Genomic DNA, 24,076 nt, shown 5'->3' on the forward strand with positions numbered 1-24,076 from the left:
AGCAGCATTGTACATAAGAGCTCCAAACTGGCAACAATCCAGATATCCAACAGTGTGGATAAATTAATTGTGCGGTTATACAGCAATGAGAAAGAATGGACTGCTGTCAAATGCAGCAACATGTGTGAACCTCACAAACAATACTGAAACAAAAGTGTATATCTTATGTGTTTCCTTTTATATAAAGTTTCAAGATAGACAGAACTAGCCAGGAAAGAGGTGACTTTTGGGAGACAGGTGGTGACTGGGAGAGTGCACAGAAAGGCTTTTGCCATGCTAGGAATGTTGTTTCTTGATCTGGGTGGTAGTTACGCAGTGTGATAACCTTGTGAAAATTTATCCAAAAATAACATTTACAGTTAGTATACTTTTTTAGATGAATGTCATACCTCAATAAAACTTCATGTAAAAATTTGAAAGATGAGCCCCCCGCCCCCCCCCCCCCCCCCCCCCGCCCCAGGTCGGTAGGTGTCCAATATACTACTGGGGAAGAGCAGAGAAATAGTTACAGAAAGAATGAAGAGGCTGAGCCAAAGCAGAAACGGCACCCAGTTGTGGTTGAGGACAGAATATATTTTTTTCCTAAATATAAAGCTTTAGCAGATCCTTCAACAATTGAGAACCCACTCTCACTAGTGTCTGAGATAGAGAAAGTTAATGTTCTATTTTATTTTGTATGTTTGGGTTCTCTGTCTAACAAAAAAAATGATTTTATTGCATTTCTCTCTCTTTTTTATTACTTTCCTTTGTCCCATTGTCCCATTCATTCTCAAGTCTGATACACCAGAAATATGTTTGAACAACTATTGCTGTGACATAAAGTATGACATCAAATAGGGACTTTAGATGGTACCTGCTACACTAGTATGACTTCAGTTGTAAAGTATCTATTTTGTGAACTTCTGGGTTTGATTAACCTAGAAGGCAACTGGACACATATATCTTGGTGCTGATGTTAAATTACACTTTATTTGAGTATTGGAAAGCTTATCTTCAGTTGTAACTTGACAAATATACCAGTTATTATTTAGTACTTTAGAGCACTTAAAAATTCCTCTGTATTGATAATAAGTTACTTGTAAGGTACTTCACATAAATTTTTATTTGGTTTTAAATTTGAGTAGATAAATAGGAGACTTAAGCCCAGAGAAGTATTTTACACAGAATCTGCACATTCTTTTATTGGAAGGACATTGATTATGACAGAACAGCCACATTTAACTTTTAGATGTTCATAAGACCTTTATTTTTAAAAATATGCTTTCTGTTTAATCTGTAATTTCTATGAGCTTATCTGACTTTGTAGCCTTGATAAAAGTTTTGTGACAATGGCTTTTAGACACCAGTAAGTTTCCAGTTGTGGAAGTCCACCTTGTTAGCCTGATAGGGAACAGATGGAAAATGTGGAACATTGTAATGAAGTTGCAACATAAAGTGTCCATTTTCTGTTGGCTTATTTCAGATTTTTAGGAGAAGGCAATGGCAACCCACCCCAGTACTCTTGCCTGGCAAATCCCATGGACGGAGGAGCCTGGTGGGCTGCAGTCCGTGGGGTTGCTAGGAGTCGGATATGACAGAGTGACTTCACTTTCACTTTTCACTTTCATGCATTGGAGAAGGAAATGGCAACCCACTCCAGTGTTCTTGCCTGGAGAATCCCAGGGACGGGGGAGCCTGGTGGGCTGCCGTCTCTGGGGTCGCACAGAGTCAGACACGACTGAAGTGACTTAGCAGCAGCAGGGGTTATAAAGTTTGGAAACCAGGATCAAAACACTAGCGGTTTATATTCTGGGCACTGTAATGTAACTGGAACTGAAGTAGTCCTGTCTATTTCTACTTGGCTTCTTCTGTTAACAAATGTATGTCAAGTAAAAGATTTTCTAATCTTGGTGGCAGTGAACATTATAAAGACTGAGGGTAGTGATGAGCTGCTGCTGCTGCTGCTAAGTCATGTCAGTCGTGTCCAATTCTGTGCGACCCCATAGACGGCAGCCCCCCAGGCTCCCCTGTCTCTGGGATTCTCCAGGCAAGAACACTGGAGTGGGTTGCCATTTCCTCCTCCAATTCATGAAAGTGAAAAGTGAATGTGAAGTCGCTTAGTTGTGTCTGACTCCTAGCGACCCCATGGACTGCAGCCCACCAGGCTCCTCCGTCCATGGGATTGAGCAGCAACGTTTAAAAAAATTTTTATTTTGGGGGAGTTCTCTGCCAGTCCAGAGGTTAGGACTTGGTGCTTTCACTGCCATTACTGGGGTCAAACCTTGGTCAGAAGGCTAAGATCCCATGTACTGTAGGGTACAGCCAAGGGGAAAAAAAAATTTAAAAGATTTTTTTCTATCACATTTAGTTAGTTTTGAGTTATATAATTAGGTTTTATAATTAAATAGTTACGTAACAATATTTCTTTCCTTGAGTTAGTTGAATGTTTGTACTGTTCATTTCATTGGTTATTTCTCTCCTGGAGACTATAGTGAGTTGGAAATAAATTTTTGAGTGAATTCAGAACATGAGTTTGTTAATTTCTAAGATCTTGTAGATAATATATGGTACATATATTTGTTCCATATATTCTCCAATTTAAATTTACTCCAAATAACATTGAGATCTTTCTTTTATCCAACTTGAAATAAGTAATCAAGTCTACTAAACTTAGCAATTCAGTTATTTACATATTCTAGATAATATTGCTAAAAGTATGTTAATGTGGAAATACTCCTCTTTTCCCCACTTATTTCATGAAACACTTTTAAAGTGTGCACTTGCATAATTTTAATTCTTTTCATACCTCACATTTTATCATCTAGTAAGTGTTCATGTAAATGCAACTTTTATCATTACCTTATGAAAATTTTCAGACCTACAGCAAAGTTGAATTTTATAGTGAACATCCATTTATTCATGATTTAGATTCAACTATTAACATTTTACTAAACTTTCTTTATCATGTCTTCACCCATCTATCTGTCCTTTATAAGTACACCTAGTCCATCAGATTTTAGGGATGCATTTCAAAGTAAACTGTGGACAGCACTACACTTTCCATTAGCTACTTAAACATGCATATCATTAGCTGAAGTGCAATTGTTTTTGAGTGTAACTGTAAAAATTACATACATTAGATGCAAAATCTTAAGTGTGCATTTGCTGAGTTTTGATTTAGAAATGTTCCTTTGTGTAGAGCTGCCCTAGGAGGTGTTTAATTTTTTTGGCGGACAGAATTACATGAACTTTCGTTTCGTTGTCACTGTTTCCAGAGAGACAGGATCAGTTCTCAGCTACATTCTGTAATATGTTCTAGTTTTCTGGGGACAGTTCCAGCTTCAGATATTTGACATATTATTCCCAAAAGCCATTGAAATGACCCAGAGATACCAATATTTCATTGAAAATTCAGTGAGTGAATTAAACCAGTAAGTGCTACAATGCAGATGTTGTGCTGCTTAGTCACTAAGTCATGTCTGACTCTTTGCTACTCCATGGACTGTAGCTCGCCAGGCTCTTCTGTTCATGGGATTTCGCAGGCAGGAATTCTGGAGTGGGTTGCTGTTTCCTTCTCCAGGGGATTTTCCTGATAGAGGGATCAAACCTGTGTCTCCTGCTTTGGCAGGCAGATTCTTTACCACTGAGCCACCAGGGAAGCCCTACAATACAGATACGTGTCTAAAGCATGAAGGATTGGAGTGAGGAAACCTTAAGCTTTTGAAAGCAGAAGTCCTCTAGACTTGTGGGTAATCGAATTTTTTAGTTAGGTGTTGTACTTTTCTGGTAAAAAGCATGTGATGCCAACAGTAGTATAAAACTGAGATGCAAACTGGCATGTATATTATGTATGTGGTACTTGCTATGTGCCAAGTAATACTCCAAGTGCTGGGAATAGGGCAGTGAATAAGTTCAAGGTTTCTGTGCCCATGAAACTTCCATTCATACTAAGTTGATTATGTCAGGAAATCTGGCATTTGAGTAGTTACATATACCATTGTACTTAGTTACTTCGGTGGTAGGTTAATGTGTTTTAGTTGTTTTTGACTTTTTATTTATAACGGTGAAAATTAAGTATTTAAAAGTAGACAAAATGACGTAATGAACTACCCATAGACAAATTATTCAAATGGTATTTATCAACTCAAGGTCAATCTTCTTTAGTCTATGCTTTCACCACTTGGCTCTTTCTTGGATTAGTTTCAAGTAAATTCAAGATACTTTATTTCAAATGGAAATATTTCATTATGTCTCAAAAAAGAAAGATGCTTAAGAAGAGGTGCTTATATATTAAAATAAAATGTTTTTGTGTTAAAATGAGTACAAAGTATATTTTAATGACAATGGAAAAGAAATGTTTTTAAAGAACTGTAATCCTGATAATTTGTACCCAATTAGTAATAAGAATGAACATTAGTGTGGAGAATTCGATATACATTTATATATTGAATCAAACAAAACATCAAACTTGGTGCTTTTACTTAAACTAAAATGAAAGTGTTTTTCATAACAGGTATTTATAGTGAATTGGAATTTATAGAAAGTGAAGGAATAATTGGTTTTCTAACAAAACACAATCACCATTTCAGATTTCAAAATTGGAAAAATCATTTGATATGTATCTTGGTCAGATTTCTGTTAGCACGGGCAAACTGTGAATAGTCCTTATTCCAGAAATGCAGAGAGCCATGTGGAAGAAATTGTCTTGTCTCTAAGATAATGACAAATATGAAAGTGTAAAAAATCATATAATACTATAACTTAAAAGAAGTAGTTAAGTTTATTTGGGAACCATATTTTACTGCTTTCTCAGAAATGTCTCTTGGAATTTAATCTTACTCATTCTCTCTTCCTTGCTTGGTCTTTCCCCTGCCCTTAAGTTAGATGGTCTGGCTGACATGTCAGCATTAGCAAGACACTGTTCTCCTTGTAGAGCAATCCCACTTATCTTCAAAGACCTTTCTTTAGGACTCTCATGTGATTTCCTCCAGACCTCTGGGAGGTAACTTCCGTAATCCCAGAGTTCTGGTCCTTGTCTTGATTTACTGTTCTTAGTTAAAGATTACAAGATAAATTACCAGTAAATAAGCTCTCAGCTTTTTCTCTGAGCTCTCCCTGCGCTCTCTTATAATCCTGTGTGTTTGTGAGAACTAACCCAGTGTGACTCTGCCACATTTGGTGGCCGAACAGGGACCATGTGAAGGTTTGCTTGCTCAAGCCTGAGCAAGGGAAAAGGACATCTGCTCTTCCAGGTAGGAACTATGGCCTTTAAGACTAATGACAGAATGAAGCCTTCTAGATGTGCGGTACTTTCGCTTTCCGCTCTGGGTAACTTTCTCCTCGATAGCTTGCTCGTAAGCATCAGCTTTCTTTTCTGCTTGTCATTAGTGGTTGTAAGTTTTCTGATTCAGACTTAACTAAACTTCTTATGGTGATTTATACTTGTTGTCTTTGGTATCCACAAGAAGTTTCTTTGAAAGTGTCTGATTGGGAACCAGTAGGTCATTGGTTGAAAAATGGTATAGGTGTTGTTAATGTACAGCATCTAAATACTTGGAATTTATGTCATAATTGTGGTTTTTGCCATAGAAGAGTGAGAAATTGCTTCAGTTCAGTTCAGACAGTTCAGTTGCTCAGTCGTGTCCCACTCTTTGTGACTGCATGCCTGCAGCACGCCAGGCTTCCCTATCCATCACCAACTCCCGGAGCTTACTCAAACTTACTCAAACTCATGTCCATTGAGTCGGTGATGCCATTCAACCATCTCTTCCTCTGTCGTCCCCTTCTCTTCCTGCCTTCAATCTTTCCTAGCTTCGGGGTCTTTTCCAATGAGTCAGTTCTTCACATCAGGTAGCCAAAATATTGGAGCTTCCACTTCAGCATCAGTCCTTCCAATGAATATTCAGGACTGATTTCCTTTAGGATTGACTGCTTTGATCTCCTTGCAGTCCAAGGGACTCTCAAAAGTCTTCTTCAGCACCACAGATCAAAAGCGTCAGTTCTTTGGTGCTCAGCTTTCTTTATGGTCCAGCTCTTCCATCCATACATGACTACTAGAAAAACCATAGCCTTGACTAGATGGACCTTTGTTGGCCAACTAATGTCTCTGCTTTTTAATATGCTGCCTAGGTTGGTCATAGCTTTTATTCTGAGGAGCAAGCATCTTTTAATTTCATGGCTCCAGTCACCATCTGCAGTGAGCATTTTTTCCCCCCATCTATTTGCCATGAATATATATATATATATATATATATATATATATATGTTTATGGCCCTTTATATATATTGCATATAACCTATATGCAGAGTACATCATGAGAAACGCTGGGCTGGAAGAAGCACAAGCTAAAATCAAGATTGCCGGGAGAAATATCAATAACCTCAGATATGCAGATGACACCACCCTTATGGCAGAAAGTGAAGAGGAACTCAAAAGCCTCTTGATGAAAGTGAAAGTGGAGAGTGAAAAAGTTGGCTTAAAGCTCAACATTCAGAAAATGAAGATCATGGCATCTGGTCCCACCACTTCATGGGAAATAGATGGGGAAACAGTGGAAGCAGTGTCAGACTTTATTTTTTTGGGCTCCAAAATCACTGCAGATGGTGACTGCAGCCATGAAAGTAAAAGACACTTACTCCTTGGAAGGAAAGTTATAACCAACCTAGATAGCATGTTCAAAAGCAGAGACATTACTTTGCCAACAAAGGTTCATCTAGTCAAGGCTATGGTTTTTCCTGTGGTCATGTATGGATGTGAGAGTTGGACTGTGAAGAAGGCTGAGCACCGAAGAATTGATGCTTTTGAAGTGTGGTGTTGGAGAAGACTCTTGAGAGTCCCTTGGACTGCAAGGAGATCCAACCAGTCCATTCTGAAGGAGATCAGCCCTGGGATTTCTTTGGAAGGAATGATGCTGAAGCTGAAACTCCAGTACTTTGGCCACCTCATGCGAAGAGTTGACTCATTGGAAAAGACTCTGATGCTGGGAGGGATTGTGGGCAGGAGGAGAAGGGCACGCCAGAGGATGAGATGGCTGGATGGCATCACTGACTCGATGGACATGAGTCTGAGTGAACTCCGGGAGTTGGTGATGGATAGGGAGGCCTGGTGTGCTGCAATTCATGGGGTTGCAAAGAGTCAGACATGACTGAGCAACTGAACTGAACTGAACTGAATGACATGATCTTAGTTTTTTGAATGTTGAGTTTTAAGCCAGCTTTTTCACTCTCCTCATTTACTTTCATCAAGAGGCTCTTTAGGTCCTCTTCACTTTCTGCCATAAGGGTACTGTCGTCTGCATATCTGAGATAATTGATATTTTTCCCTCCATTCTAGCTTATGCTTCATCCTACCCAGCATTTTGCATGATGTATTCTGCATATAAGTTAAATAAGCAGGGTGACAATATACAGCCTTAACGTACTCCTTTCCCAATTTGGAACCAGTTTGTTGTTCCATGTCTGGTTCTAGCTGTTGCTTCTTGACCTACATACAGGTTTCTCAGGAGGCAAGTGAAGTGGTCTTGTATTCCTTTGTCTTTAAGAATTTTCCACAGTTTGTTGTGATCCACACAGTCAAAGGCTTTGGCATAGTCAATAAAGCAGAAATAGATGTTTTTCTGGAACTCTCTTGCTTTTTCTGTGATCCAGTGGATGTTGGCAGTTTGATCTCTGGTTCCTCTGCCTTTTCTAAATCCAGCTTAAACATCTCGAAGTTTTCAGTTCACGTACTGTTGAAGCCTAAGTTGGAGAACTTTGAGCATGAGTTTGCTAGCGTGTGAGATGAGTGCAATTGTGTGGTAGTTTGAACGTTCTTTGGCATTGCCTTCTTTGGGATTGGAATGAAAACTGACCTTTTCCAGTCCTGTGGCCACTGCTGAGTTTTTCAAATTTGCTGGAATATTGAGTAGAGCACTTTAACAGCATCATTGTTTAGGATTTTAAGTTGCTCTGCTGGGATTCCATCACCTCTACTAGCTTTGTTCGTAGTGATGCTTCCTAAGGCCCACTTGACTTTGGACTCCAGCATATCTGGCTTTAGGTGAGTGATCACACCATCGTGGTTATATGTTTCACTAAGACCTTTTTTGTATAGTTCTTCTGTGTATTTTTGCCACCTCTTCTTAATATCTTCTGTTCCTGTTAGGTCCATACCGTTTCTGTCTTTAATTGTGCCCATCTTTGCATGAAATGTTCCCTTGGTATCTCGAATTTTCTTGAAACAATCTCTAGTCTTTTCCAGTCTATCGTTTTCTTCTATTTCTTTGCATTGATCACTTAGGCAGGCTTTCTTATCTCTCCTTGCTATTTTTGGAACTCTGCACTCAGATGGATATATCTTTCCTCTTCTCCTTTGTCTTTTACTTCTCTTCTTTTCTCAGCTATTTGTAAGGCCTCCTGTGACAACCATTTTGCCTTTTTGCATTTCTTTTTCTCGGGGATGGTTTTGATCACCACCTCCTGTACAATATTGCTAACCTCTGTTCATAGTGTTGAAGAAGTTAAACGTATTCCTACAGAAGTTTATGGCCCTTTATCTAAAGACACCGTTGGAATTATTTTAGGCCAGTCCAGCATAACTATGAAAGGTATTCATATTTTACCAGGGGTAATTGATTCAGATTACTCAGGCAGTATTCAAATTATGGTTCTCACATACTTATCATACAGTAGAGAAAGGGACAAAACTTGCACAGCTATTACTCTTGCCTTATTTTGTACCCTCAGCAGAGAAAGAAATTAGGAAAGGAGGCTTTGGATCTACGAATGTGGCTTACTAGACAATGCTAATAGACTAACCACCCCACATAAACTCTAAAAATTCAAGACCTTTCATTCACGGTTTTAATAGATTAGGAACTTATATAGCTATTATCACAAAACAAGAATGGCCTTCCATCTGGCCTTTAAAAAGCGTCCATGGACAGATGTTAGTTGTTGGGGGATTCCAAGAAGCATATCAAAGCACCTTTCCAAAAATCTGTACAGATTCAGAAGGGCATGTAGCTATTATCTGTCCTTACATCATGAATATTCCTACAGCTTTATGGGGGTGAGATATATTATAACAGTATCAACTAAAACTACAGACAAATCTACCCTCAGGGCCACTGCTGTTATATACCATTACAAATCATCTAGATTGATGAACCCTTCCCCACCCCCCACCCCTGGATCTGGATAGAGCAGTGACCTATGACTAAAGAAGAAATTGGGCTTATAGAACAATTGGTTAAAGAATAATTAGATGCAGGACATAGAGAACCTTCCTTAAAATACTCCCATCTTTATTATCCCCCCAAAATCAGGAAGATGGCATTTAATTCATTATTTAAGAGTAAATAATGCTCAAATGCAACCGATGGGTTCATTACAACCAGCTATTCCAAACCCCTCTCTAATTCCAGATGATCACACTAATAATTATAGATCTTAAGATCTGTTTTTCTACCATACCTTTACATTCTGAAGATAAACAGAAATTTACAGTTTTAGTTCCTAATATAAATAATCATCGTCCTTTACAATGATATCAGTGGAAATACTTACCTCAGGGTATGAAGAGTAGCCCTACCACGTGTCAAAGATTTGTAGATCTAAGTCTGCAACTGTTATGACAACAATTTCCTGATGCCTGTATTTATCATTATATGGATGATGTTCTTTTAGCACACTCTTCACCACAAAAATTAGCAGAAATTCTCTCTTCCTTGCAGACATATTTGAACTCACAGGGGTTAATAATAGCTCCAGAGAAAATCCAACATATGCCCCCATGGAAATATCTTGGTTTTCAAATTTTACAAAAAGCAATTACTCTTTTACAATTTTCCTTCAGGGTTCCAGAACCATTAACAATTCTTTCTTTACAGCAATTCTTGAGTCACTTAAATTGGATACGACCTACGTTAGGCATCCCAACATATGCAGAGCTTCCTTTCCCTTGTGGCTCAGCTGGTAAAAAATCTCCTGCAGTGTGGGAGACCTGGGTTCGATCCCTGGGTTGGGAAGATCCGCTGGAGAAGTGAAAGGCCACCCACTCCAATATTCTGGCCTAGAGATTTCCATGGACTGTATAGTCCATGGGGTCACAGAGAGTTGGACACAACTGAGCGACTTTCACCTTCACTTTCTTTCAATTATTACAGGGAAATGAAGATCCTACCTCACTCACCCTGCTGTTTTCTCCTCAACATTATGCTTTATTACCACAATTCAGCGCTGCTTATGTTAAACATTTTCTTGACTGTATGTTTCTTCACATCCTTTTTCACTGATTCTTCTTTCTATCAAACATACTGCTACAGCAATATTTGCCCACATCTTACCTAAAGAGATAAAAAGCATTGAATGGCTACATTATCCTAATCAACCAAAATACATTGTTCTTCTCTGCTTACAGGAGAGACTACATCTATTACAGCAAGGACACTTAGGCCTCTGTTGCCTTACTGGCTCAGATCCACAAACAATTTTGTGGGAATATCTAAAGAAAATGTGGAATCATTATATCAAACTAATGAACAATTTCAAATCGCCATATCAGATTTTACAGGGGTATTATTTACAACTTACTGATGGATAAAATAACTTCTCTTTTACAATTAGTGCCCTTTTCTTTACATCCTCTTGTCTCTAGACATCGTGTTCCTAACTTCCTTACCCACTATACAGATGGCAGTCAAAACTTGAGGAATAGTGACCTGGAAGGAAACATCAGGATGGATAAAGATCTTTACCAGCCCCCAAACTTCCCTACAGCATTCTGAATTAGCTGCTGTCTTGCTTGCATTGCAAACCTTGCAAACTTTACTCTCTTAACAGATTCCTTTTATGTTGTTAATATCATTCAACAAGTGCCCAATTCTATTTTAAATACTTCAATGGATAAACCAGTACTTTCCCTCTTTGTTTCTGTTCAAACTCTTTTAACTAAATGACATCATCGTTTTTTCATAGCTCATATTGGAGGACGTAGACTATTTTTGGAGCTCTCACTTTCGGAAATCAACAAGCTGACTCATCTCTTCACCTTATAGGATCATCGTTTACTGCTGCCTTTCAGTCACATCAATTCTTCCACCAGAGTGCCAAGGCGCTACATAAACAATTTGCTCTAACCTTACAGGAAGCCAAAAGATTATTAGTACCTGTCCCACATGTCAGTTATTAACTCCTTCTCTCCCAGAAGCTGGCATTATAACCCTTGTGGTCTTTGTTCTAATGAGTTATGGTAGATGGATGTGACTCATTATCCTCCATTTAAACCATTTCACTTTGTGCATGTAACTATTGATACTTTTACAGGCTTTTTATGGGCTACCACACAGCATGGAGAATAAGCACATCATGTGCAAGCTCACCTTGAATGTTTTGCTATTCTAGGACACCCTCAAGCCATTAAAACTGCTAATGCTGCAGCATATACATCACACAAACTTAGGGATTTCTTTCGTCTATAGGGTATTAAACACATCACAGGTATTCCTCACAACCTTACTGGACAGGCATTATTGAATGCATGAATGGGCTACTGAAATTAATTTTAAATAAACTGAAAAGGAAAGAATTAACCCCTCCTAGGGAATGATTGGAGAAGGTGATGGCACCCCACTCCAGTACTCTTGCCTGGAAAATCCCATGGATGGAGGAGCCTGGAAGGCTGCAGTCAATGGGGTCGCAAAGAGTTGGACACTAGTGAGTGACTTCACTTTCACTTTTCACTTACATGCATTGGAGAAGGAAATGGCAACCCACTCCAGTGTTCTTGCCTGGAGAATCCCAGGGACAGGGGAGCCTGATGGGCTACTGTCTGTGGGGTCGCACAGAATCGGACACGACTGAAGCGACGCAGCAGCAGGGAATGATTATATATTGCCTTCAGTTCAGTTCAGTTCAGTCGCTCAGTCGTGTCCGACTCTCTGCGACCCCATGAATCGCAGCACGCCAGGCCTCCTGTCCCTCACCAACTCCCGGAGTTCACTCAAACTCAGGTCCATTGAGTCAGTGATGCCATCCAGCCATCTCATCCTCTGTCGTCCCCTTCTCCTCCTGCCCCCAATCCCTCCCAGCATCAGAGTCTTTTCCAATGAGTCAACTCTTCGCATGAGGTGGCCAAAGTACTGGAGTTTCAGCTTTAGCATCATTCCTTCCAAAGAAATCCCAGGGCTGATCTCCTTCAGAATGGACTGGTTGGATCTCCTTGCAGTCCAAGGGACTCTCAAGAGTCTTCTCCAACACCACAGTTCAAAAGCATCAATTCTTCAGTGCTCAGCTTTCTTCACAGTCCAACTCTCACATCCATACATGACCACTGGAAAAACCATTATTCACTCCTAATCACTTGTCAGTTTCCAAAAATTCTTCACAATCAGCTGCTGTTACTAGACATTTTGCTACTCCACATTCATAAGAATTCCCTCTGGTACTTTTTAAACAACCACCCTCTCTCCTATTTGGCAAGGACCTGTTAAATTAGTAACATGGGGAAGGGAATATGCTGCTGTTTTGTCTCCATCAGGTCCACTTTGGATCCCTGCGCATTGTGTGAAACTTTATCATGAGTTGGCACCAAGGACTTAAGGATCCATTACTGGAGTTTCATCTATTGACCACCCAGATGACTCTTCCTGGCATGCCTCTTCCAAAAAGACCGAGAAATAACCAATCATTCTCCAGCCGCTGACATTATGTGGGGTGATATTAAACGTCTTACTTTAAGAGCTGAAATAGCTGTTGTTAATAGTGGCACACCTATTACTCCTGAAAATATGTTGCTTTCCCTTTTAGCCATTATAACTGCTAACTCTGCCCATAAGGTGTGGCTGTTTCGGGTTAGTTTTTTACTTCTGTTTTTCACTTGGGTTCCTGCTTGTGTGCTACTTAACAATAACTCGACATACTGGGCTCACTTCATGAACCCCCCTTTGTTGTCTGTTGTCCCATGGGAAGACCCAGAAATTCCTATTTCTACCAATGATTCCACCGTTACTAGGGGAGAATGGCTTTGTCCTCCATCTCTTTTACCTATGCAATACCTTAGATTCTCCTTGGACCATTAATGGTTCACATCTACCCTTCTGCATAACTAACTGAACAAATGAACAGATATGTGCTTATACCAGCGCTCAGTGGTATATGAATAATATAATAAAACCCCCCAAAATGATCTCGAATTGTTACCATTAAACATCAGACCTTTGTGTTTACTTTTGGTTTCCAAGGAAACTTAGCATCTGGAATGTCTCACCCTAAACCATTAATCCCATTATGTATTCATGCTTGGATTGATATGCAACTGTTTGATGGATTTAATTGGCATGTTTGCGGATCTCACAATTTTTCCACACAGCTCTCATGATCAATAATTATACAATAGAACATTGGGGTCCCCAAGGATTATTGGTTCAAGACAGTAACAAAACTTGGCATGATCAGATTTGGTCTTTTCTCTTTCACTATAATAAATCTGATCCTTTATGGAATCCCGGATTTACAGAACTTGTACTCCATTTAAAATTTGCACCAGCACCATTACAATACTCTCCTACTAAGATCCTCATGTGGCATCGTCTTGTGCTTCCTTTTTTTTCACAGGTTTTGCAACAGGGCCTTCAAATCTTTAACAGTAATCATTTTGTTTGGAACTTTACAGACATGAATGCCCATGTTAATATCTGCACTACCAGACCATACATCTTTGCACTTGCTTATAACTTTACCCTTTCTATTAAATTGACCCTGGTGTGGTGATTCTCACCTAGCTCAATCCAATCTAGTTTGGGGTAAAAAACGTTTTTTAGGTACTCTAATAGTTTCCATAATAGCTGTTACCATGGCAGCTGCTATTACAGCAGCCCTTTCTATTTCCTTAAAAACTGCCAAGTACAGACTAATATAACTTCTGACTTTACTGAACAGTGGAAATTGATCACATGAGTTTATCTCGACTTGCAGCTTTGGAAGCTGCACTTTTATGGCTCGATGAAAATCAGCGTGCTCTTTGGACTCGATCACAGACTGTGATAGCACGTTTTCTTATGTTTAGAACATTGATTGCCTTATTTTCTTGACTCACCTGCACTGAGGCGATGCTAACGCTGTTCTTCTGACAAGAAGATCAAAGAAACATTCATTAAAACAAGAAGAGGGGATTTATGGGAATCATGTTTTACTGCTTTCTCAGAAATGTCTCTTGGAATTTAATCTTACTCATTCTCTCTTCCTTGCTTGGTCTTTCTCCTGCTCTTGAGTTAACCGATCTAGCTGACATGTCAGCATTAGGAGGGCACTGTTCTGCATGCAGAACAATCCCCCTTCTCTTCAAAGACCTTTCTTTAGGACTCTCATGTGATTTCCTCCAGGAGGTAGCATCCTTAATCCCAGAGTTCTGGTCATTGTCTTGCTTTACTGCTCTTAAAGATTACAAGATAAATTACCGGTAAATAAGCGCTCAGGTTTTTCTCCCTGTGGCTCTCATAGTCCTGTGTGTTTGTGAGAATTACTCAGTGCAACACCACCAGAGGGATGATATAATGTATATATTTGTACACTTTCTCAAAACATAAAGGAAACGGCAGTTTCATCTTCATTGCTAGATACAAGAACTATCATTAGCAGATTTTTTCTTTTGCTTATTAACAACTTTGGATTGATTATTTTCATTTATTATTTGGTAGGAACAAATGGGTATTGTGTAATTGAATTTTATGGTTTCCCACAATTGGAGAAGTCAGTGGTTTGAATTTTATGTGCAACAAAAATTGAATTAGAAGATGCTGTAAATTTTGGCTTAGTGACAGTTTTTTTTAAGTTCAGTATCTGCTTAGATTTAATTGAAATCTCTATGAAAGATAGTGTTAAGAAGAAAAAGTCACTAAATTCATTTGTGTACTATATTTTATGTGATCATACAGAATATATATTGCAATTTAATATGTTACATACTAAAGGAAACCACCTTATATCCCCATGGGAAAAAAATTACATAGGTCATTTTAACTCTCAAATGGATATGAACTGTTTTTTTGTGGCACATTGACAAATTTCCTACTCATTGGGAAATTTGGCATTGGTGTAGTTATTTAATAGCTACTATAATAGTTTTTTATATATTTAAATAGCTATTTTATAGCTATTTAATAGTTATTGAATAGTTGTAGTTATTAATGATAAGCAATATAAGGAAATAGCCACTTTGAGGAATTTAGTGTTTCACTTAGACTTGCAAAAATAGTAATCATAATAGCAAACATTTTTTGAGTACTTAGTGTATCCTGCTGTACTAAGTGTTTTACAGTCTGGTTTTTCTTTAGTCCTCACAACTTCATGATGTAGTTACTGTTATTAATGTCATTGTTCAGATAATGAAACTGAGACTTAAATAGTAAAATTACCACTCCCAAATGTTAGGCATTATGAGTTTTTCATTTTGTCAAATTAGTTAATTCATAGTGATCGTATCTTACACTTAGGTGGCTTGCCAATTTCTTTCACATAGGCCTCATCTGATATTGATAGACATAGTATGAGTGCTCAAGACCAGATTATTTAGAGATGCCTGTTCTGTAGCTCTCTGGTTCTTCTTGTTGATAACCATTTTTATTTTACAGCAGCTTCTAGTCTAAGATAGGTGTTATTTTCCCTCTATTCAGTTTCCCAACTCCCACTAAGAATCCGTTCAGCTAAACTTTAAAACATTAACATATTACTTTGAAAATTAGTTCAGCTTTTATATCGAGTTTTATTTTGCTTCCAAACTTATGATGTCACAGGCTCTTCTCTTACGTGCTGTTTTAGAAATAGCAAAATGTATCCTCTAGATCTTTCTAGCTCAGTATTATCTCCTTATTTGCTGTTGGTTATGTATAAAAATCTTTTCTTTTTTTCTGGACAATAAACTTTAGACACAGTAAACAAAAGATGTGTGCTATCTTAAATGATTTTATTTCTAAAATACCTGGACAACTAGGGATTAGAGCTACTGTGACATTCTCCCTTTCATGGTTTATTTTTTATTAATAATGTTGTATTTTTTCTTTTATTTATGATTGGTTTTTTGCATTGCTGCATGTTACTTTTAAACACCTGGCTTTCTCATTGAACAGTTTCATTTCCTTTAAATTCATGTGAAGACCTTACTATTAGTTATTATTCATGTTATTTCATTAATGCATTTTTGTTTGTTTATACATTTACTCTATTTGATTAAGGATAACTCCTATGCTTTTAAAAAAACGTTTCCAAAACCAAATAGCGAAGTTAGTGATTTTTATGTATTTCTTTTTGTCTGTTTTAGGATGGCTACCGTAGAGTAGTTAATGTTGTGCCAAAGAAACCACCACTGCTAGACAGACCTGGTGAAGGAAGCTACAATAGATATTACAGTCATGTTGATTACCGAGACTGTGACGAGGGCCGCAGTTTTTCTCATGATCGAAGAAGTGGTCCACCTCACAGAGGAGTATGTAAATTTCCCCCATGTACTAATTGTTGTTTTTTATAAGTTTAAGAATCATGTAATTTTTGGAATTTATGTGACTGGCCATGGAGGCAGTTGAATAAACACTTCCTGCTTGATGCTCTGTTGAATTGCCTGCTGGACCTGTCAAATGGGAACTGGTAGTCAAGAATCTTGGGGTGCTGGACAAAGTGGGTAAGCGCTCTAGATAGCTCTGTCTTAGATTTAATAACATTGATTCCAACTCGCCTGCTTTTTCATTTCCTCAGTTGGCGAGAGTTTGTAGAACCAGATAAAGGTAATCTTACCTATTGCTTTTGTATTCAGTAAGAATCCGCCTGCAGTGCGGGAGACCTGGGATCTATCCCTGGGTTGGACGATCCCCTGGAGAAGGGAAAGGCGACCCACTCCAGTATTCTGGCCTAGAGAATTCCATGGAATGTATAGTCAATGGGGTCACAAAGAGTCGGACACAACTGAGTGACTTTCACTTTCACTTTCAAGTGATCAGCAGGTAGTTATCTTCTGTTACTGAATGTGCCCAGTTAAAATTATGTTATTTTCATCATGATGAAATGCTGTGGGTGAGGTTGGGTTAAGGTTGTTGACACTCAGTCTCATTTTGTTATAATTATTAATAAAGTCTACTTCTTACCTCAGATTAGAAAGCTCTCCAAACATTGCCTTTCCTATAATAAGCATTTTTAAAATGTTAGCTACTATTGCTTTATTATGTTCTTTTCTTAATCATCTTTAATAATCTAGAAACATATTTAATGTTGCAGTAATCTGTTATTGAACTTGATTAAACTATTCCTTGATGCACTTCCTTTGACATAGCTTGCATGTTTACATCATTCTTCTGCTGAACCATTTTCCTATATTTTCTCCTTTTTCTCCTTTCCTACCATGCAATATCGTAATTAATGAGATATTCAGTCATTGCTTATAATAAAATTTGATGAAAGCTTCCTTACGTCTCAATAGAATTCATTTTTATTTTGTTCACTTTTAAATGTCATGCTTTTCCTTTAGGAGGAAGGGTTCAATATTGAAAAGTAAACATTATGCATTATCTCTATTTTAGAAATACTGAATTTTGCCACCAGAGTCATTCTTTCAGGTAGTCTGAAGGAGAAACAGTTTAGCCTTTGGTTAAACAGTTGTTACCTCATGAAAACCCTGTGGCTGCTTAGTGTAGACAGGGAATTTTGGATTCAGTGGACTAAATTGTATTTGAAACGTAATAGTGCCTTGATAGTATTTTTTACTCTTATTGTTATAAATTGAATTGTTCATTCTTTACACATTTCTCATGTAATATTCTTCAAACAAATAAACCCACTTGAGATCCTTAGGATTCTCATGACACTACTTCTTACCTAGACTTCAGTTAATATAAAGCAAACTACTTACTAGATCCAATGTGATATTATAGCTGTTGACTTTTTTCTTCAGTTTAATGTTGGGAAGAAAAATGATGAATACATTTTACTTCTGTAAGTATGGTATGTGATGCTAAAGAGGAAAATGAAGATAATATTTTTATTTTAGCTGAATCATTGTTTCTGATTGTAGGTAATGCATATGTTACAGTTGTCCATTGATATCAGGGGATTGGTTCCAGGACCCCCAGTATACCAAATCCCAAGGATGCTCAAATCTCTTATATAAAAAGGCATAGTATTTACATATAACCTATGTACATCCATATATTTTAAATCATCTCTAGATTATTTGTGATACTTAATACAACATGGTGCTATGTAAGTAGTTGCTAGCATGAGGCAAATTCAAGCTTTGCTTTTTGAAACTTTCTGAATTCCACCCTTTCCCCATATTTTTAAATGTGATTGGTTGAATCTGCTAATGTGGAACCTGTGGATATGGAGGACTGATTGTCCCTTGTTGTATGTGTAATGTTAAAGTAATGGAGTGTGGATTACTATGTGGTTCCTTCATATGTACCTCTTCCAACTTGTCTGTTTCAGAGGACACAGTGTGCTACTTCTTAAAATTTTAAGCTTACCTTAATTTTAAACAAGATTTTAAACATCTTGGTCTAATATGGTTTATCTAATATAGTGTTGATCTCTTATTATATTGTTTCCAGTTATAGTTTTTAATGGGAGGTAGGATGAGAAAAGGAAACCAACAAGAAAACTGGGAAAGTGACGGTTTCCTCATTAGGCTTGAAGATGAAAATTGCTGAGCAAACTTCACAGAGAAATAAAATGAAAGATTGAGAAATATGTGTTTGAATTTAATTTAAATTGAACTTTTGTTCTTGAACAGACTTTCTCTATTGTGAACGATGGCATGTGTTTTTGACAATAAAGTTGTTTGGGCCCACCAAAGAAATACTTTTACGTATTTTAATAGAGATAAATAAGTACCACAGGTTCTCAGTCTACCAAATTAGTTGTTTGAAATGGATGACTTGTATCTTGTTTTCTTTTTCATGCCTTTGAAGCACAGAGAAACTTAAGTATTTTTTCCCTCATATTATTTTGGTTTTGAGACTAGTTTCCAGTAATGCTGTTAGATACAAGTAGATACTCTATTTGACCAAAATAATGTAAATGAATATTTTAAGTAACATTTTTCTGTTACAGGATGAATCTGGCTATAGGTGGACGAGAGATGATCATTCTGCAAGCCGACAGCCTGAATACAGGTAAAAGATAAAAATAATAATATAATTACTTTGATGTTTGCCTCATTGAAATGTCTCCTATTGAAATCTCACCTTAAGGCGCATAGATGAAATATTAAATAGGATTTAAAATTTCAGAAGCAGCTAGTATTATAATCTTTTTGTGACTGTGTAATATACTGTTAATGGCACTAGTAAGCTAGCATTCTTCTCTCTTGGCATTTTATAATAGATAATAAAAATATTTAAACTATTGTTTATTCTTTTCTGTTTATTAAATTGTTCTTAATAAGTCATGTGGATTATAAGGTATCTATTTACTTAATTAGAAAGTAAGGCATTTTTTTTCCCAGAAGTATCCTTGAAAATATTTGAGTCATTACAAATTATCTTCTATTATAAAGCATCTCTTAGTTGCTTTATTTTGATCAATTAAGTTCTGTTGGGAAAACATATTTTGGAAGGACCTCGATCATTGTTGGCTTTGGTTACTTATAGAGACATTTGATAGAATAGTTAGAAAAAAAGAACAGATAGATTTAACTGGGTTGATAGTTGCTTTCTTGTATAACTTGACTCTGATAGTGTTGGAGGTTGTAAAGGATCCTTTTAAAGATCTCTTATAGCCTGTCGGAGAAGAATCACAAACTCATGGAGAATGGCAAGGAGTAACTGCCACAACTTCATAGGTGCTAGAAGTAGACAGCTGGATTCAGTGGGCAGTTATTACAGCCCAGTAGTCAGCAGAAGCATCAGCATGGCAGTGTTGGGTCCCTGTCCCCAAGTCCCACAGGGTGATATGATGGGCAGATTGGTGGCTCTGCACACAGTGGGATGCACTGTAACTGAGAAACCCAGAGTTAAGCTAGATACCTTTTGTTGCAGTCAGGAAGCAAGCCAGTCCTTTCCTGGGGAGTAAGCAGTCACATGGGAGTTAAACTGCGGTCAGCTTGACTTGTTGAACTATCTGTTGACCAGTTACAAAAACTCTTCTGTATCAGTGGATGGTTAGGCCTTTCAGTTTGATACCTATGGCAGGGTTGCACAAGGACATTCAGAGTTCATGGCAGACTGCTTCTCTCAAAAGAAGCAACAGAGATAACAGATGTTGAAAAATACTTTGGTAAAATTTAACACTTAGTATATAACTTCAGCCAGGAAGAGAAAATTTCCTGTATTTAATAAACAGGCATTTGCTATACTGACTGGTAAAGTTAGAGGCCTTCGCCTTAAAACCAGAGCAAAGCAATAATGCCTGTTCTCACTGCTTCTATTCATCATGGTAATAATGGTTTCAGCCCCCCTCTACTGAGACAAGGAAAATGAAGGTTAAGGGTTACAATGAAAGAAACAGAATTTATTTACAGATTATATAATTATCCATGCAGAAGATCCAAGAGTCTATAAACAATTAGAATTATTGGGAAATTAGCAAAGTTCAATATAATAAAGTCAAGTCAAGTATGAACAGAATAAATTAGACAACGTAATTTAAAAACACTATAGCATAAAAACTATCAAGGAGTAATAAAAATGAAATTTAATGAAAGTGTGTGAGATCTAGTTGGATGAAATTACAAGTCATTTCTAAAGAACATTTTTAAGGTCCTCAATAAAAAAAGGAGCAGTGCAACATCATTGGATGGGAAGAGAGACATCACAAATGTATCACTTCTCTTCAAATTCAGGTGTGAATATATAGTTCCAGTTTTTTGTTTGTTTGCTGCATCAGTTCAGTTCAGTTCAGTCACTCAGTCGTGTCCGACTCTTTGCGACCCCATGAATTGCAGCACGCCAGGCCTCCCTCCCTGTCCATCGCCAACTCCCAGAGTTCACACAAACCTACGTCCATCGAGTCGGTGATGCCATCCAGCCATCTCATCCTCTGTCTTCCCCTTTTCCTCCTGCTCCCAATCCCTCCCAGCATCAGAGTCTTTTCCAATGAGTCTGCTCTTTGCATGAGGTGGCCAAAGTACTGGAGTTTCAGCTTTCGCATCATTCCTTCCAAAGAACACCCAGGACTGATCTGCTTCAGAATGGACTGGTTGGATCTCCTTGCAGTCCAAGGGACTCTCAAGAGTCTTCTCCAACACCACACTTCAAAAACATCAATTCTTTGGCGCTCAGCTTTCTTCACAGTTCAACTCTCACATCCATACATGACCACTGGAAAAACCATAACCTTGACTAGACGGACCTTTGTTGACAAAGTAATGTCTCTGCTTTTGAATATGCTATCTAGGTTGGTCATAACCTTCCTTCCAAGGAGTAAGCGTCTTTTAATTTCATGGCTGTAGTCACCATCTGCAGTGATTTTGGAGCCCAGAAAAATAAAGTCTGACACTGTTTCCACTGTTTCCCCATCTATTTCCCATGCAGTGATGGGACCGGATGCCATGATCTTCATTTTCTGAATGTTGAGCTTTAAGCCAACTTTTTCACTCTCCTCTTTCACTTTCATCAAGAGGCTTTTGAGTTCCTCTTCACTTTCTGCCATAAGGGTGGTGTCATCTGCATATCTGAGGTTATTGATATGTCTCCCGGCAAATCAGCTTGTGCTTCTTCCAGTCCAGCGTTTCTCATGATGTACTCTGCATAGAAGTTAAATAAGCAGGGTGACAATATACAGCCTTGACGAACTCCTTTTCCTATTTGGAACCAGTCTGTTGTTCCATGTCCAGTTCTCCCTGTTGCTTCCTGATCTGCATATAGGTTTCTCAAGAGGCAGGTCAGGTGGTCTGGTATTCCCATCTCTTGAAGAATTTCCCACAGTTTATTGTGATCCACACAGTCAAAGGCTTTGGCATAGTCAATAAAGCAGAAATAGATGTTTTTCTGGAACTCTCTTGCTTTTTTGATGATCCAGCAGATGTTGGCAATTTGATCTCTGGTTCCTCTGCCTTTTCTAAATCCAGCTTGAACATCTGGAAGTTCACGGTTCACGTATTGCTGAAGCCTGGCTTGGAGAATTTTGAGCATTACTTTACTAGCGTGTGAGATGAGTGCAATTAGGAGTTGGTAAACTGATTCTAAAATTAACAGGAAGAGGCCAAATAACAAAAATAATATTGAAAAGATGTGAAGACTCAATAGATCATGTATCAGAACAAAGCTGTAGTAATGTGAGCAGTGAAACAGAGTAGGGAGTCTGGAAGCAAACCTAGATACATCTAGGAGTTTAGGGTATAGCAATAGTAGTGTTACAAATCAAATGCAGAAAGAATGAACTTTTAAATAAATAGTGCTGGGAAACTTGCTCTCCATTCAGGAGAGAAAAACATAAAATTGGAACCCTGGCATGTGAACATAAATAATCTGATATAATAAAGACCTAAATATAAAAAACAAAATTTAAAAAAACATACAAGTTTTGATTAGGCTAACTAATGGTTTATAATGGTTTATTTCTCCCCAAAGAACCAGCTCTTGGATTATTGTACTGTGTTCTATGGTACTATGCTTAGTCTCTCAGTCATGTCCTACTCTTTGTGACCACATGGACTGTAGACCACCAGGCTCCTCTGACCATGGGATTTCCCAGGCAAGAATACTGGAGTGGGTTGCCCTTTCCCTCTCTAGGAGATCTTCCCAATCCAGGAATCTAACCTGCATCTCCTGCATGGCAGGCATATTCTTTACCACCTGAGCTATTTCTGTCTTTATTCTTTCTTTTCTTATTTTAGCATTTCCCCCCCTGTACCTGTGGATAATATTACATAAATGAAATAAAATTGTATATCTTACTCCTCAATCTTCGTAGCAGTGTTAGTAGCTTGGTATATGTTCTGTTAGGTTGGTGCAAATGTAATTGTGGTTTTGGACCATGAATTTTAAGTCATTATATCTAGGCTCAAACACATCTTTATTAAGGAAAATAGAAACCATTATAATCAACATGTTATTGTCAATGAGAAATAAGTTTGTTTATTCCAGTAGCATAAAAATCCATACTTTGGGATTCAGCAGACTCTTGGAAAGCATTTTCCGCCTCCTGATGGTTATGGAAGTGTTTTCCCTGCAAAAAGCTGTGGAGATGCTTAAAGACGTGCTACTTGGTTGTTGAGAGATCAGGTGAATATGGCAGATGAGGCCAACAAAATCTCATAGCCCAATTTGTTCAACTTTTGAAGTGTTGGTTGTGCAACGTGCGATTGGGTGTTGTTGTGGAGAAGAGTAGGGCTCTTACTGTTGACCAGTGCTGGATGCAGGCGTTGCCGTTTTCTATGCATCTCATTGATTTGCTGAGCATACTTCTCAGATATAATGGTTTCACCAGGATTCAGAAAGCTTTGGCGGATCAGATGGGCAGCAGACCACCAGACAGTGATGATGACCTTTTTTGGTGCAAGTTTGGCTTTTGGAAGTGCTTTGGAGCTTCTTCTTGGTCCAGTCACTGAGCTGGTCATCACTGGTTGTCATATACGATCTACTTTTTGTCGCACGTCCCAATCCCAAAACGGTTCGTTGTTATTGTGTAGAATAAGAGAAGATGACACTTCAAAATGCTTTTTTAAAATTTTTGGGGAGCTCACAAGGTACCCACGTACCTAGCTTTTTCACTTTTCCAACTTGCTTCGATGACCATATGCTTACAATGCCAAACGACCATAGAATGGTTGACACTGAGTTCTTGGACAACATCTTGTGTAGTTTTAGAGGATCAGCTTTGATGATCCTCTTAGTTGGTCGTTGTCAACTTCTGATGGCCAGCCACTGGACTCATTATCTTCAAGGCTCTCCTCTCATTTGCAAAATTTCTTAAATCATCCTGGCCAGATGCGTTGTTGATGTTGTGAGTTGTCTCTGCTTTCTGACCAGTTCTGAACTCGACTAAGAAAATCGCTCAAATTTGCTTTTTGTGTAATATCATTTCCATAGTTAAAATAAACAGCAAGTAATAAAGTCATTAGCAAAAAAACATAAAGTAAGAAATGCATGTTAAAATCATTTATAGCATAACCACATTTATTTGAGTGTATTCTAAT

The 24,076-nt window shown here is 38.0% G+C and overlaps 2 protein-coding genes across 22 annotated transcripts in view; one reads left to right on the forward strand and one right to left on the reverse strand.

Moving 5' to 3' along the window:
* Positions 1–16,462, reverse strand: part of YAF2 (YY1 associated factor 2) — a 219,055-nt gene extending 202,593 nt beyond the window's left edge. Inside the window, exon 1 of the mRNA XM_055581137.1 lies at positions 16,452–16,462. The gene's annotated coding sequence lies outside the window, so the exon portion shown is untranslated. The remainder of the gene's footprint in view (positions 1–16,451) is intronic.
* The window catches only part of PPHLN1 (periphilin 1), a 170,501-nt gene that overhangs the window by 19,526 nt on the left and 126,899 nt on the right, over positions 1–24,076 (forward strand). For 16 of the 21 annotated variants that reach the window (XM_055581085.1, XM_055580905.1, XM_055581033.1 and 13 more), the window contains 2 exons: positions 16,274–16,438; positions 19,051–19,112. In XM_055581085.1, coding sequence (XP_055437060.1) covers positions 16,274–16,438; positions 19,051–19,112 — 227 coding nt within the window. The remainder of the gene's footprint in view (positions 1–16,273; positions 16,439–19,050; positions 19,113–24,076) is intronic. The other 5 variants (XM_055581043.1, XM_055581075.1, XM_055581053.1 and 2 more) reach the window with 1 other exon arrangement.

This window comes from Bubalus kerabau, chromosome 1 (genome assembly GCF_029407905.1).
Source record: "Bubalus kerabau isolate K-KA32 ecotype Philippines breed swamp buffalo chromosome 1, PCC_UOA_SB_1v2, whole genome shotgun sequence".
NCBI classification, from domain to species: domain Eukaryota; kingdom Metazoa; phylum Chordata; class Mammalia; order Artiodactyla; family Bovidae; genus Bubalus; species Bubalus kerabau.